Here is a 12,828-nt window from a genome sequence, read left to right on the forward strand (position 1 = left end):
GTTATGGTCTATGTCACTAAGTGCTATGCATAATTGATAAATGTGTGTCTTATAATTGCCAAGTTCACGCTGACTTTTAACAAAGTCATACTGAAGTATTTGCACAAGGAAATAAAAATTATGTTAAAATCTGAACTCTTGCTTAAGAGACAAAAACATTACCTGCTATAGTGTTTTTCTTCAGAAATAAACCTACAAAATTTCTACAGATTTGCTGTTAGAAACGTCTGTCTCCCTGTTGTCCTTGATGCCTTATTACAGATTATGATTCAGTTCAGTTTGAAGGGCAGCCTAAAAGACAGAGACATGGATCCAAGCAGCCTTCACATCATGAGAGTCTGGGAGCCACGCAGACATAGATTTTGAATGAAAACTCTGCTTAGAGGCCGCCAACCAAGATCAAGATTTCAATAGTATTTGCATTTGTATAAAGCCAGAAGGGTTCGGCTGAAATTGTAGGCTTTCCTAAGCCAGCATTTTTAAGCTTCCGTGTCTCAAGAAATCCACAGCTAGACAGGAAACAGAATTCTTTTTGAGTTTATTTTAGTTCCCTGCAAGAACCAAGGGTTAGTTCACAAATTTTCCACTGACAAGATTTGAAAAAACCCTCTAATAGCCCAGAGAATGTTGAAATCTTTCAAACCAATAATGTTTCATTTTCGCTATGTTAACATGTAGTGACAAACCAGAATTGATACAAATCAGAAATTCTAAATAACTCATTTCAGCATTTTCCAAGAAAAATTGTCTTAAAAGAAGAAACACAGCTCCATAAAACTTTCACCTCTCAGTAAACTAATGCTTCTGTTGCGTTTTTTTTTTTTTTAGAATAGCAATTCTTATTATCCTAAGAAGAATGAAGGCAAAATAAGCAGCTTCAAAAAATAAAGTAAAATCAAAGTTCTTTTGAAGGAGCTACTTGAGATGCTCAAATGTGAGTGTTTTGAAGTGCGGTGCTAAAAAGAAAGTTTGTATCTCAACACTGGAACTTTTTTTTTAAGTAAAGATGAGAGGAACATCCAAGTTCAGTCATCAGGAGTGCAGATAGTAAAATTTGAGCTGGTCCTTCTGGGCTCCTGGCATAGACCATCAGTCAAGAGGAAAACACAGAGCCAGAGCATACTTTGGATATGGATCTTAGGATGAAATGGGTCATACCAGGAAGGGGACATTTTCTCTCCCATACTGGGAGGCGGAACCTGGTCCCAGTTCAGGTGCAGACTGCTGTGCTCATGTCAGAAGACTCTGGTCCATGGGGTACAGATCACAAGAAAAGAAGGTATGTCTGTCCTACTCGTTGAGCATGGATTTAATCTTGGCAATTAAAAAAGGTATGTGTCACCCACGCAGGGAAATGCTCAGTTTACATGAGGTTATTGCCTCAACACAGCAGCTGGAATGAAAAACCTCTTTTAGACAAGTTTGCCTTCTCCTTTGCTTTTTTCTTTCTCCTGAAGGACAACATAAGATGTAGCTTTGCAATTTAATTAAATGTGACATGTGTTGCTATAAGCCACATACTAGCAAGTACAGTATTTATGCCAAGTATGAGCAATCCTGGAGTAATTATGGTTTGTGTTTTACTGAGGGCATGTCACTCAGCAGACAAGTTTCATGAAAGGACTGAGAAAAAGAAATGCCAAAAAAAGAAAAGGAAATTATGGGCCAGAGGGTTTAAAGCTCTCAGATGAATAAAGTGAAACTGGAAAGTCTCTTAATGACAGAGAAGCAGATATGACAATAATGATAATAAAAAACTAGAGGTTAGAGTTTAAGGTCAGACTGCCAAACCAGACACTGTGCTCAGGCTGCTGAGAGGCAATTACTCCAAGACTTGCCAGGAGAAGTACTTTTTCCAAAGATCTGCTCCAGAGCCCTTGGGGTGTAATTCCCTTTCAATGCTACAAGCTGGATACGAAAGCCAATTTCAAGAGGTGGAGAAAGAGAAGCAATGTCTGCCAGGGGGATGCCTGGATGTGTTCATAGGTAGACTCTGTCTGAAAAATCTTGCTACAGCTTTCGTGTTCTGGTGCATAACATTGCTGGCTAAAGCCAGGTGAGAGATCATGACAGCCAAGAAAATACATATTTTGGTACTGAGCACAATTTTCAAAAGCACTTAAATGAAAAATACACTTTTTAAATTTTTTTTTTGTCACAGAGTGAATATTCAATTCATACTGGTTTATGAACTGCTTTATAAATTACTGTGATTACAATTGCACAGTCATTTAAGTATCATGACATTGTATGGTACTCCAATATCAATAAAACTATTATAAATTATTGTAAGTCTTCTTCCCATTTCTATGTGACATTCAGCTGTGCAGGTAGTGACACTGCTACACTGAAATACTTGGAGAGGAGGTTATCTCGAACTACATTGAGATAGTAACTTGCACAACCATCGTGTGAAGGGGCCTAAAATATTTGAATGTAGCATAGTGTGCTCAGGGGCTAAATCCCAGGCTTCTAAAGAATTTAAATATATTTGAAAATTATTTCTTTTCACACTTAACACCTCGGGTAAAAAAGATGTGCTCTCAGACACTGAATCACTTCAGCAGTCTCACAGAAAGGAATCAAAGCAATATATAACACCATGCAAAAAAACCCCACCAGAGTACAAGATTGCAGGTGGAGCCCAGGTGCCTTGATTATCTGCATTAAACTAACGAGTTTAAACCCTCCAGTTTGTGTATGGCAGTTACTTACACAGTATTTCCTCTCCCCAGATTCCTGGGGACTTCCATAATCTCAGAGTTGTCTTCTTTTGGTCTTCTGGACCATGCCACTGAGTGGTGTTCTTTCAGCTTTACTTTTGGAGGACTCATTTTTCTCCCTTCTCATATTCTCATTTTCACTTACATTTTTTCTCTGAGCTATCTCAGACATTCAAATTGGTCACAGCTGTCACCTTTGCAAACAGATTAAAATACCTCTAGTTTACATACAATTTAGGGTGAAACATTCCACTTTGGATCCATCTCCAGGGGATCAGTTACTACAGGAATGAAGTTCATTATTTTCTATCTATCCATTCAATTGTCTGAATAGTGAAACCAGGTTGACCACCATAGTTTATCTCAAGATATTGGTACTCTGCCATTTTTCTAAAACTGTTCAGATTTCTCTGTCTTTAGATTAAGGTTTAGATGGAAAAGCCTGACGTAAGTAGTAACCTTAATGACTTGCTCTGAAAGTGAATGTGATAATCACTTCAGCCAGTTTCAGAAGCAGAGTTTCAGATGTCAGGGGAAAAGTTGCATCCTGTGCTTTCATGACTTTCCTGATGAGTCTAGCTATCAACAGATTGCTACTGAAGAGTGAGCTTTCACTGAAATTTTAGACCAATTACACTGAAACCAAAGAGGAATCATTCCGGATTTTTCACACATAAACACATCAAAGAGCTGGTTTTGCCATGTGTTTATAATAGCTCCTACTAAAAAGTTGCACCATCCTATGGAATAAAGTCACTCCACTACAATCTTTGTGTTCACAAGGAGCGGATCTAATTATAGATCACAGATACTTGTAATTTTCTATAATTTCCCTGCAGCATCAGCTTCACAAACATCTAGATTTGGGCAGAGCATCCCATTTGCGTTTTTATATGGGCTGAGACAATGACATCTGCATTTCTCTCTTTCTATTGGAACTATATTTTATTAGATATCTCAGGTTTACATCTATTTTGCTTTGTTTTTATTGGCATAATCTCAATGGGAGCTTCTAGAATTTTCAGTGATCAGCAAATACAAGTCAGGCTTTTTTCTTCCTCACTGTTGTTTACAACTGATGAATTTCCAGCACATAATGGACATTTGTATTAATCCCTAAGAGCATGACTTTGCATAGTGAACTGCCTAATATCCTGCTTTTTTGATCCTCCAGCCCTCAAGGTGACCCATTGCTCCTCCATAACGACAATTGCTCACAACTTCTGTGATCAGCACATTTCATTATCGGACTCCTACTATTGAGCTAAGTACTCTAATGAAAATATTAAATAAGACTGCCCCAAAATTGATCCTCAAGGGGCTCCACTGATAGTCTCCAAATATCATTAGGCCTTACATTTTAATACTAATTATATTGTAGTATTTGCATCAGGGCAGCAATGCTCCTGTAGCGCTGCTCCTGTATGGACTCATGGGAGAGAGCCCCTGTCCAAAGGAGCCAACCACCTGAACTGGCCAGACAAATGGAGCCAGGCTGGAAGCAGCATCCTACTGCTGTGGGAGGCCAGGACCCAGACAGTGTTATGGTAGCTGTAATGAAGATTATCTAATAATATCAAATTGTTTAAAATTTTGATTTCTGCCACTTGCAGACTAAAGGAGTGGGAAAATACCCTGCCGTATCTTACTGAACTGCAGAAATGATGATCTAAAGTTAATAGGATATTGAAGCTTCAAAGCAGCTGATTAGAAAAGAGGAAGTGATAAAGATACTTTGCTGCCCATCATAATGCTTGAAGAAATATTCAGAATATTTCCTTTATGTTCTTCACAAATCTGTCACACAAGGCTTCTCTGGGTGTCTTGAATGAGATTCCTACCCATTTAATAGAAACAGTTTTTAACATTAGTTTCAGTTTTTCTGGGAAAAAAATCTAACATGCCATCTTTCACCAACACAAAATTGGTTTGATGACAGTAATCAGAAATCCATGAGGAACTGTTTCCTTCCGATTGCTGAAGTATTTCTACCAGCATATACTTAAGGGAAAGTTCAATTTATATTTTTCATCTCAGTTATTTTCTCATCCTTACTATAAATTGATGGCAATATAGAGATTAATTTATTTTAAAAATTGATTAATTGAATCACAGACTGTTAAGAATTTTGTCAGTGTATCACTGATAGCAGCAAAGTTTTCCCATTATAAACTGGACTAACATCCTCCATAGTTTGCTGTCAACAAGAAGTATAAAGCAACTGAAATTAGTACATATGTGTTTTCCTGGCACTTGGAATCTGCATTTCCCCAGTGTGGGCATGATGTCAAAACATAGTGACAGTGTGCATGCATCCAAGAAAGCAAGCCTACAAGCAGTGAGCATGGAACAAAGAAGAGAATCCACATAAAATCTATTTTTTGTTTTCTTTTTTTTTTTTTTTTTCTGTAGTGCAGATTTATTGCACTTCAGTGGACTGGTTAACTAACTCAATAAAAGCTCTCCAAAAGCTATAGAGAAAACAGCCTGACTGATTGCAAAGCAAAACTGACAGAAGTGCTCCTACTACTTACGGCTTACACAGAAACGTTCATATTCAGAGTGCTTGACAGACATTAAATTAATCCCACTGTATCTTAATTCTAATTGCCACAGGGATTCAGACTGTTCTGAGGCATATCTGCTGCAGAAGTTAAGTGTCTGTAGCACCCTCCTACTGCAGGAAATACAGTTAAGCTCATTTGTTATTTCAGTGAGAATATTCCTCCAAGGTTCTTTTCCTGCCTACATTTTAAAATGGGGCTCAGAGGTGCTCGTTGGTATCTTGTCAGCACAGCCTCTTTAATCTGTTAGCTCTGTAAAAAATGGATGTGGCTGAAATGTCTCATTTGAGAGTTTTATGATGGTTACTGTGGTAGCCAAAAATGGCAATCTCACCAGTTACTTGGTTTTTATGTTACTCCTGAGCTTTCATGTACGATAAAGTAGGAACGTAACAGCCCTTACTTGTTCTTCTTCCAGGGGAAAAAAAAAATCCACCAAAACAAACCACAAAACACACGTCAGCGCAGTTTTACCCCCCCCTTTTCACTTCCCTTGTTCAACTTCAGACTCCAGGTTCAGTACATGTAACATTTCTGACCAACTCCTTTCCAAGCTCTTGTACACTCAATCACCTTACTGCAGGAGGACCAAACAATTTGGGGTTTTGACAACCCAATTTTTCTCATGGTCCAAGACTAATATTATGGAAGTAAGTTTATTCAGCCCCTGTCACCTTAAATTGAGCTTCACATTGCTGTCCTACCTAACCTCCTCCTCAGAGCACAGTAGGCAAAGCCCTGTGACAGCCAAAGAATTACAAGTGTCCATGTGGATGGAAGAAAGAAGTGTAGTGGGTGCTGCATTCCCAGAGCATTAGTGGACTGAGCTTGTACTTGTGGCATTTATTAATGTGGAAAAAAGGAAAACATTGCAGTCCTTCAGAAACTGAACATCAGCCTTCTGCTAGCCTTTGTGATTTTGATAAATTCTCTGAAGTGCTACATAGGCAGGACAAAGTGTGTGTAGTGTGTGCTCTGGATTTACTGCCTGCCTTCATGTTAGCCAGCCAAAGTGAGCTCAACAAGGATTAGGTTCCCAGTGAAGATATGGTTTTAGTTTCACAGGACTATGCAGACTTTCAATGGAAAAATTAAACATTTTCCCTGAAGAGAAGCATTTGAAAAATACTCACCAAAATCACACAGGTGCTCAACAAACATAAAGGGTTTTAGCAAACCAGACAGTCACACCCTGTGACTTGGGTTTTGTAGGAAAAAAGATAATAGTGCAAATGAAGAATGTCAAAATGCAAGCATAGAAGGGCAGGAAAATTTAGGTTGATGAACAAATGTACATTCTTTTCCTTTACACCTTGTGCACATAAAGCTGATGATGATTCTTGTAAAGTCCTGCCAAAGAATTCAACCTACAGCAGCAGAAGCATAAAAATATACACGTCCCTCCTAAAGGAATCATGTAAGAATGAAATTAGCTCCAGGAACTGACAGATAACTCTATCTCTGTAGCCATTTGGCACTTATGAATTGTTTACGTGTGCCTAAATGGATTTTGCTTCCTGTAAGACTGGAGTCCATTGGCAGCTTGCATTGTTACACTATTCCAGGTATTAGTACCCAAGAAATACAAACTTTGGGATTATGATGGTTTGTAAATTTTAAACTGCCTAAGCCATCAAATGCTGCCACCTTTGTAACATGATTAACAAAGGCTATGGGAACTAACACTTTGTTTCTATTTTAATTAGTAAGGTGAGCGATCAGCAGGATAAAGACTTAGCACGCTGCTGACAACATTGTGGTCAGCTTCACTTTTTTCAGGCTTTTATGAGGTATGAGGAACTGCATTGCTCTGTACTCAGCTCAGTAGAATGCAATTTCTTGTACAAACATCCTTTTCAGGGATATAATGAAATCTTTGTTATTACGACAATTAACATAGCAGAAATAAAGGTTTTTGGCCATTATTTTCATGCTATCCGAATGCTTTAGAAATATCCTATTAGCTACCATTTGCTGAAAAAAGGGGTGGAGGGTTTTTCTTTTAATTTTTTTTTATTTATTTTGCTTTTGTCCTTCTATGGATCAAAGCCCCTAAGGACTCCTTTCCTGTTATCCCTTGCTGCTGACTTTGAACCACATCTGTGCTTTAAAACTGGTGGGAAGCCACAGAATAAAAGTCGATACTAAGTAGTTTTATTCTACATTTCCTGATGTTGCTTTTGCTAAAAATATCTTAGGCTTAAAAAAAAAATCAATAAACACCATTTTTATCCTCATGGCTTTGATTGTCATGCTCCAAGAAAAATCTGAAAAGCAATTGGCTCCACTTTATGCCAGAGACAGAGACTAGAACTGAGTAGGTCCCATCCTCTTCATCTCATGTGACAAACTGAAAACCACGGTGAATTAAAACCTCACTGTTTCTTCTGGTAGCTTAAAATGAGGCCATTTGGTGCATATTTAGCAAGGACTCTGAAAAAAATAAGCATGCACCAAGGATTTCACTCTTCTTCCAGTGCTCATTGCACTGTGACGGTTATTCTTTGCCATTCCGTAAGAAGGCAATTCACTCCCAGAACAGTTCAATTCAACAGTACTTTGGCCATTAGTCTCAATGCCATCTGGGTTCTTCGGTGTCTCCATTTTTTTTTCTCTTTATGTCCCTTGATTCATCTTCTCCAGCCTGCCTTCCTGCTTTTTAGCTTTGATAGAGACTGGATTCCAGTTTCATCAATTCCTCTTCCTTTTCTGAATAGGGTGGAATTTTTTCACATCCTCAATATGGACAGCAAATGTAAAAGGATCCTCATTTCCATGGTGCCATCTCAAAATCTTTGAATGTTTCTGTGATCCAAAATTCAGTGGCTTGATAAAAAGAAAGGAGCAGTTAAAAAAAATAATAACCTTAATCTTCAAATGTTTCACTGCCACAGACAGCACTGGCTTTTATGAAGAACGTATTTATAGGCAACAGGAAAATCATCATAGACAAGGAAAAAAAAAACAAAACGAAAGGAAATCAAATCTGCGTAAACAGTTCACACTGAGATCCAAGTTGTTGCCAAGTTTAAAGATTCATTGTGTGACCTAAATTCTCAAATTTTCAGTCAGCCCAATACAAAACGAAGCTGTTGAAGGGCATCTCCAGTGAGGATGATGTCCATGGCAATACTGGGATTTACTCATGTGTGGGCAAATCTCAAACACCCATAAACAAGTTTGCCTTTCATCTGAGTGTTTGGAACAGACTCTCAGTTCCCAACCTTAATCTCAGCAAATAAAAAACTCCATACACATAAAAACCTGCATTTGCAAACATCAGTATCTCCCTGTGTACACACTAAACATATTATAATATACATAAGCAGTAGGACTTCCATTTGCTAAGAATTTTCATCTCTAACATAAGCAAAAACACTGTATAAAATAATTTTCTCCACTTGAAAGTAGATCCTTTAGTTAATTTGTAAACCTCGCAGAGGGGATATAGCATTTTTAATTTTTAATAGGTAGTTCTCTTGCTGACAGAAAATCTTTTAGGAGCTATGAATACAGAGGTGGGATGTTAGCTTTCAAAAAAGCATATTGCAGAACAGATGCTATGTTGGGCAGACCCTCCAGTTTTCCCATGGAAGCTCTTTCTTCATTAAGTTTACTGAAGGAAGATAATAGATTTAAAAAAAAATAAAGTAGTTAAAAACAAAACATTGTGTAAAATTTGCATGCTAACTAAAGCTATAAATTAACCAGGTTGTTATTTTAACAAATAGGTGGTTCTGGAATTCAAGAAGTGAGGTGGTATATACTTCAAATACATTTACAAGAATTGAAGCAAATTACATTGCCTAGGTTTCATGATCAGTTGCAGCTAACCTACTCCTCCTGTACAATTTTTGCAAATACAGATCTAGGGCATATTTGCATTATCTTAAAACACTTTGTCATTTATACATCAGAATAATTACTCATTGGAAAATAAACTCATTGGATAAAAAAATGCTAAAATACATGCAAGGCATTTTATACAATTTTATGAATGTTATTTTAGACCTCTTTCATAGTATAATAGTATTATTTTACTCCAAGTAAAGTCCAATTTAACAGGAACTCATACAGGATTTCACAGGAAAAACTACAAGAAAAATAAAACGTCTACATCCATGATATTAACTCAGCACACAGAAGCTATGGATTTTCCACTAGAATACTTGCTTTTTCAGGTATAGAGCATAATCAAAACCTCTGAACACTACTTTGGTTGTGCTGGCTTTCCAATCACTTCATAATTCTTTGGGAAATGTAGCTATGTGTAAATGACCTCATTTTACTGTACCTCAATGGCAAAGACTAAACCAGGTGTGTCTCAATACTGACTAGCAGGAGTCATAATTTCAAGATCAAGCTTGTAAATATTTTCCTTAATGACATTGGTTTTGGAAAGACCAGAGTGCACCAAGAACCCAGTGTGGGTGCAAGAACCCTTGACAACTCTGTGACACACTGTTCAAGACACTGCCAGCCACAAGTGAATGCAATCAAAAAACAACCCAAAAAACCTCTTAGGGAACACCCACCAGCAAATTTATAACAACTTCATATAAAACCTCATAGGACAACATTTCCCACTTACTGCTGGCTGAGGTCAGAACTTCCAGTGAAGCTACGCAGATGGACATGGATATGGCTGGGGATCCAGCATGGGATTTCCATTTTGTCACCATGCCAGCAGAGAGTGAAGTGAGTACCTGTTATTTCAGTCAGGCAGCACCAGGGTTTCTGGGCAGATACACCTTACAGAGGACTGCACAGGTCCCAGTATTGAGATGCAACAGAACACCTTTGGCAGCAGGTTAAGGTTTTGTGCCCAGGGGCTGACACACTCAGGGACACTTCTTTGAGCTCCACCTTGCTCCCTTCACCCTGCCGTGAGAATGGTTCACCTCAAACCAAAAGGCTGTTTCTGGTGCCAGGAAAGACATTCAGCTGTGCCCATGAAACCCACCTCTCCTGCCTCCTCCAAAGGAAAGGTGCAGGCCACATAGGTATCTCCTATCTATGGGCTCCAAGCCTGGATAATGTGGGCTCTAACACATGCTGGTCTGAGGTACGAGGACTGAAGACATCCAAAAAAAGTCAACACAGAAAGGTTACACATTTAACAATTCTACCTAATCTTCCTATGTGCTTCAAAGCTGCAGTTATGAAAACACCAAACACCTGTACCTGAGGCTCGTGCCTGGTAAGGCTCTAGCAGTGTTCTGTGGCTAGACAGCAGAGAAGTGTGTCAGTCAAAATCAGCAATTTTTAACCAGGGAGATGGGTAGAGGATAAGGAAAGGGTGATCAGTATGCAGGCTTATGAAAACAGAAGAGTGGAAAAGGGGCCATCACCTCCTTCACCATGATCCACAGCAGGGCTCTTCCAGCCACAGAATGGCTACAGCACAGGACAGCAGGCAGGTCAGGAAACCTGGGATTTGTGCAGGTCCCAACAAACATATGACTTGTACCATTCATTCTCTTCACTTACTTGGAACTTACTCCCTTTGCAGACAACGTGTCTCACCCCTGAGGTGAACGCTTTTGTTGGTACAGATTTTCTTCATCAGCTCTCTCTGGAAATTGGCAGGCTGAGAGAAGTTTCCATTATCACAGTTCATGAAGTGCCCAGAAATCAGATCTTTAAGGCAATCAATTGTAATTATGTAAAATCTTAGGCTGCATCCAGCTCTCCCACCTTGCTCATGCTACTGTAGCTGCATGATTACAGTGGAACAGATCCTGGCTCTTGCCAATAGAAATAAGATTAGAGTTGCCCCCAAAAATTATGCTTCAGGGAACACAAGAAATTACACAGGCAAGATAATGTATTTGAGAACATTTTTAATAAATAATGTGACAAAAATTACTTTTCTGATTATTGGATCCGCAGTATGCAAAATTATGGCTAAAATATGAGGTTTCTTACATGAACATAATGAAAACATTAATCACATGGATTTTTCCTTTAGTACTGCACACCCTTTCTATGGAACCTTTCTTTAAAAATTAGCTAAATGAAAAATTTCAGTCCTCGGTAAACACCAAAACACTTTTTTTTCTTTTTTTTTCTTTTTTTTTTTTTCATTGGGGCTAGTCCTGATAGCTGTCAATAAACAAACACACATTTTTCCATTAGCACCAATGACAAAGAAATTTTATAATTACAAAAAAGATCAGAAAAATCTACAGACAGAGGACATCATTTGGCAAATTCAATGCAACTAATGCCTCTATTTCAGCTTTAATGATAATCCAATGTTGAGAGAGGACACAGAAAAATTGGTAATTTTCTGTAAGTCCAGGAAAAGTGAGAAGTGTTTTGATTATGGCCCACATTTACGTTTGTTACTTTACCATCTGTCATCATTCAAATATTCCAAATACAAACATAGAGCATTAACAAAAAGATGAAAAATATCCCAAAACAAATGCTTAACATTTTCAATAAGACAAAAAAAAAAGATTAATAGTTACAATGGTTTACAAACAAAGTTTAGTGATTGTGCTTTTAAAACCAAAAAAAAAAAAAAAGATAAGCAGTGCATTACAAAAAAATTCATTGCCAAGATCAAACAAAACTTCTTTAAGTGGCACTTCTTTTTTTAGGTGAATTGACACAAGTAGAGGTCTGAGATTTGGGCCAGTAACAGTTGATGATATTACCTAATCATTATTAAAAATGTCCATTGGTTTTCTTTTCATAAGCATTGTTGAGGCTGAAAATTAGAAAAAAGTTTCAGATAAACTTGCTCATGCTATGATTAGGCAAATAGCAATCACATTGGCTTACCTCCTGCCTATCCCAAAGGACATTTTTAATAAGAATGTATTTAATGATGAAAATGGAAAGACAAATCAAAGTACCACAGGGGTTTAAAATGAGTACATATTTACAATAAGAGCCACCTTGTCCCAAATTAATTTCACTTTCATTTGTCAAACTGTATCATCTGCAAAAGGTTAGCAAGAGACTGGCAGAAAACAAGACACACAGTCTGTATTAAAACTGCAGGATACCATTTGCACTGGCTGCAGACTGCAGCGAAACCCCGAGGATCACAGAATGTTCTGCAGCCCGTTCACTCTGGGGAGCTCTCTGATCGCTCGCGCTGTCACCGACTGGCTCACTGGTGAGCTGGCAGTGCCCTGAGCACCGCCTCGCTGGGGAGAAACCTCGCAATGCCAGGCCCTGGCATTCCCTTCTGTTCTAATCCTGAAGCAGCAGCTGGGCCCAAGCACCTCGAAGAGCAGCTTCCCTGCCTGCTCGGGCAGCAAAGGTGATGCACTCGTGGTTACGGAATAGGCGAGGGCCCTTCCTAGTGAGGAGGGTTTACAAAGAAAGAATAAAACAAAAACTAGCATTCTGATGGCATGAGGAAAAAGGAAAAATTGTACACTCTGATTGCACTGAACATTATTTCTGGCGTCAAACATCATCAGACTTGAGGCATCTTAAGTGATTTATTTTTTTTCTGATTAGATTTTAAAAGCCTGTTACAGTACATGTTGTTGTCTTCAGCTTTCTGTTTCCTGTATTAA

The 12,828-nt window shown here is 38.3% G+C and overlaps 1 protein-coding gene across 18 annotated transcripts in view; it reads right to left on the reverse strand.

The window, feature by feature from the left end:
• Nucleotides 1-11,128: 11,128 nt before the first annotated feature.
• ROBO1 (roundabout guidance receptor 1) overlaps nucleotides 11,129-12,828 on the reverse strand; it is a 654,072-nt gene continuing 652,372 nt past the window's right edge. For all 18 annotated transcript variants that reach the window (XM_069024504.1, XM_069024524.1, XM_069024532.1 and 15 more), the window contains one exon: nucleotides 11,129-12,819. In XM_069024504.1, coding sequence (XP_068880605.1) covers nucleotides 12,805-12,819 — 15 coding nt within the window. In that variant the 3' untranslated portion in view covers nucleotides 11,129-12,804. The remainder of the gene's footprint in view (nucleotides 12,820-12,828) is intronic.

Source organism: Aphelocoma coerulescens, chromosome 1 (genome assembly GCF_041296385.1).
Source record: "Aphelocoma coerulescens isolate FSJ_1873_10779 chromosome 1, UR_Acoe_1.0, whole genome shotgun sequence".
In the NCBI taxonomy this organism is placed as follows: domain Eukaryota; kingdom Metazoa; phylum Chordata; class Aves; order Passeriformes; family Corvidae; genus Aphelocoma; species Aphelocoma coerulescens.